The 2,041-nt window shown below is 40.3% G+C and overlaps 1 protein-coding gene across 1 annotated transcript; it reads right to left on the reverse strand.

The window, feature by feature from the left end:
- Nucleotides 1-434: 434 nt before the first annotated feature.
- Nucleotides 435-1,358, reverse strand: LOC143391840 (olfactory receptor 5B3-like). Its single transcript, XM_076844594.2, has one exon. It carries the CDS (start codon nt 1,356-1,358, stop codon nt 435-437), a length of 924 nt encoding a protein of 307 aa, XP_076700709.1.
- Nucleotides 1,359-2,041: the final 683 nt, after the last annotated feature.

Here is a 2,041-nt window from a genome sequence, read left to right on the forward strand (position 1 = left end):
CTTGAAATCTCCTCACAGACACAGAAAAATGTTTTACTAGCTATCTCGTTATTCCTTGGTCCAGACAACTTAACATGTAAAAGTAACCGCCACAAAGGGCCACATTACAGTGCCGGTAAATTTCCCACACCCATGTGCATGTGTCTTCAGAAAGTACCCCCTGTTCAGGGCTTCTTTGTGCCCTTGCTTTATATACATGTGCATTGACATGGAAGAAAAATATTGCATGAAAATGATTGAGTACATTCATAGTTTTGAAAAAGTAATTTGATAAGCAGGCCCCAAGACGTCACCGACCTTCTCATTCAGGTACAAAGCATAAAGTTTCCTGTTTCCCAGGCAACAGAAATTAGCAGAGGTAAATGTATCATTTCAAGAACTTGAATTCAGTGTGAATTTTAAAATATGGCTGAATAGGTTAAAAATTATAAAGATTATTTTGCTTCCAAAACAATTTTTGTGAAAGCACTCTTGACCTCCCTGTTCCTCAGGCTGTAGACCACAGGGTTCAACATGGGGATGACCATAGTGTAGAACACAGATGCAAGTTTGTCTGTGTCCATGGAGTGACTGGAGCTGGGCTGTAAGTACATGAAAAGAGCAGTTCCATAGAAGACGGAGACTACGGTGAAGTGAGAGGCACAGGTGGATATAGCCTTCCAATATCCTGCACTTGAGGGCATCTTTAGGATGGTAATAAAAATGCACAGGTAAGATATTAATATAACTAGGATAGCAAAAAAGATATTGAAGCTGGCTACATAAATAAAAACCAGCTCATTAACATGTCTCTCAGAGCAAGAGACTGCCAAGACAGCTGGAATATCACAGAAAAAATGATGGACTTCATTGGACTCACAGAAGGTGAGACTGAACGTGTTCCCAGTGTAGATGGAGGCATTCAGGAAACCACAGACATAGCAGCCTATGACCAGATATGCACACACACGTGTTGTCATGGTGGTGGTGTAGTGCAGGGGCTTATACACTGCTGCATAGCGGTCATAGGCCATTGAGGCCAAGAGGTAATTTTCCACAGTAGCAAAGACTCCAAAAAAGTACATCTGAGCAACACAAGCATTGAAGGAGATGACCTTGTGTCCTGGGAGGAGCCCAGCCATGACTGTGGGCGTGACAGTTGAAGAGTAGCAAAAGTCCACCAGAGACAGGTTTCCTAGGAAAAAGTACATGGGAGTGTGGAGACGGGAGTCCAAGACAATCAACAGGATCATCCCCAGGTTCCCAGCCAGAGTGATGGTGTAGATGAGGAGGAAGGTCATAAAGAGGGGAAGCTGCAGACCTGGGTCATTGGTCAGTCCCAGCAGGATGAAGTGTATCTCTTCCGTCCTGTTCTCCATCAATGTTGTCTGAGAATCACTAGATAATAAGTATCATTTTTTAAAAAGGCAGAAGGAGGGAGAATGATAAAGTTATTGATTTGAAATTGGAGAGTATAAGATGTATTCTTTTATTATTTCCAGAACCTGCATTTTGAGATTGTTTAGAGACAGCATGAGCTGGAATGACAAACTGATGCATTGGTTATAAGCAGGATTACGTACTGTATGATCTGAAGATCTTAATGGAATGTCTATCCAGTTTAAAAGTTTTATGCATTTGTTAACTGAGATGTAACAATGTAATACCCTGATCAAAATGACTTATGTAGATGGATCTATCTAACAATCACTTCTCCTCTCAATTAAAGTTGGGTGTACATCTCTTCCAAGAACCATGATAGACAATTTAGATGTCAATCATTGTTTCCTTTCACCGATATCAGGCAGTTAACTGGTTGTTACATTCGCTTAAGTTTTGAAATAAAAGAGATAGAGCAATCAATACATATTCACCCTGGGATTATTTGTCATTCTTTGCTCTGGACCTATGTGAACTTTTAATCCAAGCTGACTGGTTCCTGAGTCTAATGGTCAAAACTGAACTTTAATGAATTGAGTTTAACTGAAAGTACCATTATTCTTTGTCTGTTTGGGTTCAACCTCAATGTTTGAAATATCCATAATGAACTGAGTGATTGAGT

Source organism: Callospermophilus lateralis, chromosome 2 (assembly GCF_048772815.1).
Source record: "Callospermophilus lateralis isolate mCalLat2 chromosome 2, mCalLat2.hap1, whole genome shotgun sequence".
Lineage (NCBI taxonomy): Eukaryota > Metazoa > Chordata > Mammalia > Rodentia > Sciuridae > Callospermophilus > Callospermophilus lateralis.